General features: G+C 60.8%; 1 protein-coding gene across 1 annotated transcript; it reads left to right on the top strand.

Moving 5' to 3' along the window:
* The first annotated feature begins 16 nt into the window (after positions 1 to 16).
* On the top strand, positions 17 to 858 carry DKK1 (dickkopf WNT signaling pathway inhibitor 1). Its single transcript, XM_009881627.1, has 2 exons — positions 17 to 77; positions 608 to 858. Exons 1-2 carry the CDS (start codon positions 17 to 19, stop codon positions 856 to 858), a joined length of 312 nt encoding a protein of 103 aa, XP_009879929.1.
* The last annotated feature ends 870 nt before the right edge of the window (positions 859 to 1728 follow it).

The following is a 1728-nucleotide window of genomic DNA, read 5'->3' as shown; positions in this document are numbered from 1 at the left end:
CGCCGAGCTGGATGAGATGGGTGCTGAGGCTCTGCCCCGACGGACACCCGCTCCCGCCTGGCTGCCCACTGCCAAAGGTAAGGGGGTCCCCAGCGTCGTCACCCCGCTGTCCCCCGTTGGGGTGGAGCTGCCCACCCTGCCCTGCTGTTCCCCATGGAGTCGCTCTGGGATGCCCACCCTGCTCCGCTGTCCCCTATGGGGTCAGTCTGGGATGCCCACTCTGCCCCGCTGTCCCTTGTGGGGTCGATTCAGGATGTCCACCCTGCCCTGCTCTCCCCTGTGGGGTCGGTCCGGGATGCCCACCCTGCCCCACTGTCCCTTGGGTCGGTCCGGGATGCCCACCCTGCCCCGCTGTCCCTCATGGGGTCAGTCCAAGGTGCCCACCCTGCCCTGCTGTCCCTCGTGGGGTCGGTCTAGGATGCCCGCCATGCCCCGCTGTCCCTTTGGTCAGTCCAAGATGCCCACCCTGTCCAACTGTCCCTCGTGGGGTTGGTCCAGGATGCCCACCCTGCCCTGCTGTCATGCCCTATGGGGTCAGTCTAGGATGCCCACCATCCCCAGTGGGAGCATCCCGGGCTGAGCACGTGCCCCGCTGTCCCCCACACAGGTGAGGAAGGCGACTTCTGCCTGCGCTCTTCGGACTGCGCGGCCGGGCTGTGCTGCGCCCGTCACTTCTGGTCCAAAATCTGCAAACCGGTGCTGCGGGAAGGGCAGGTGTGTACCCGGCACCGACGGAAAGGCACCCACGGCCTGGAGATCTTCCAGCGGTGCCAGTGCGCTGAGGGGCTGGCGTGTCGCCTCCAGCGAGAGCACGGCCCCGCCGACGCTTCCCGCCTGCACACCTGCCAGCGGCACTGAGCAGCGCCGGGATGGATGGACGGACAGGACGGGACGGACTCCGGCCCCCGCCGGAGCAGAAGGTTGTTTCTCAAGGGAACTACTTTTAAGCGACTAATTGCAGTACGTTACTGTGTTGTGAATACTCGAGCTGGCACTTAGCTGTACATAACGCCGGGACTTTTAGTGACTTTTACTTTTTTTTGTTGTTTGTTTTGGGTTTTTTTTATTTTCCGAGGGTGCTGCCTTGTGCTCTTCAAGCCGTGACTGTGACTTTGTACACACTGGGTTTTTAAATCTGGGTCAAAGGGATGCGACCGTCTGTTTGCAAGCGAATAAACCGTTCTTTAAAAACCAAACCCCAGCTGCCTGTGCGCATCCCTCCCTGCTTGCGTGTGGCCGGTGTGATCCCTACCCAAGGGGACATGTGCCCCAGGGTGGGGGAAATGCCCAAAAAGAGGAAGGGGGAGTGGGGTGGCTCATCACAGACACCCCATGGGAAGGGATGTTTGGTTATCGCTTTATTCACCTGCTCTTTAGGAATTACCGTGTGCCACGATAGCCACTCCGGCCACCGGACGTGGGGCCAAGGATGGGTGCCATGGGAAGCAGCAAAACACCCTCCTGCCTGATTTTTCCCCATGGGGTGAGGAGGGGAGCAAAGGGTGACTGGAGGGGCTGTGCCGGACTGTGGCACACTGGACCGACGGTGGGAGGGGTGCTGAGGAGCGCAGTGATCTCAACAGCTCCATCAGTGCAATCATCTTTGCTCCCTGCGCAATAAAGACTTATTTTTCACTTCACAGCCTGTTAGCTCTGAGTTTGCTCCTTCTCGGGGTGGCTTGGAGGGAGGGAAAGCTGCAAGCACGTGTTGGTTTTTTTTTTCCCACC

This window comes from Charadrius vociferus, unplaced genomic scaffold (genome assembly GCF_000708025.1).
Source record: "Charadrius vociferus isolate BGI_N301 unplaced genomic scaffold, ASM70802v2 scaffold390, whole genome shotgun sequence".
Lineage (NCBI taxonomy): Eukaryota > Metazoa > Chordata > Aves > Charadriiformes > Charadriidae > Charadrius > Charadrius vociferus.
Note: the sequence above shows the minus strand (reverse complement) of the source record. Positions and strands in the feature narration are given on the sequence as shown.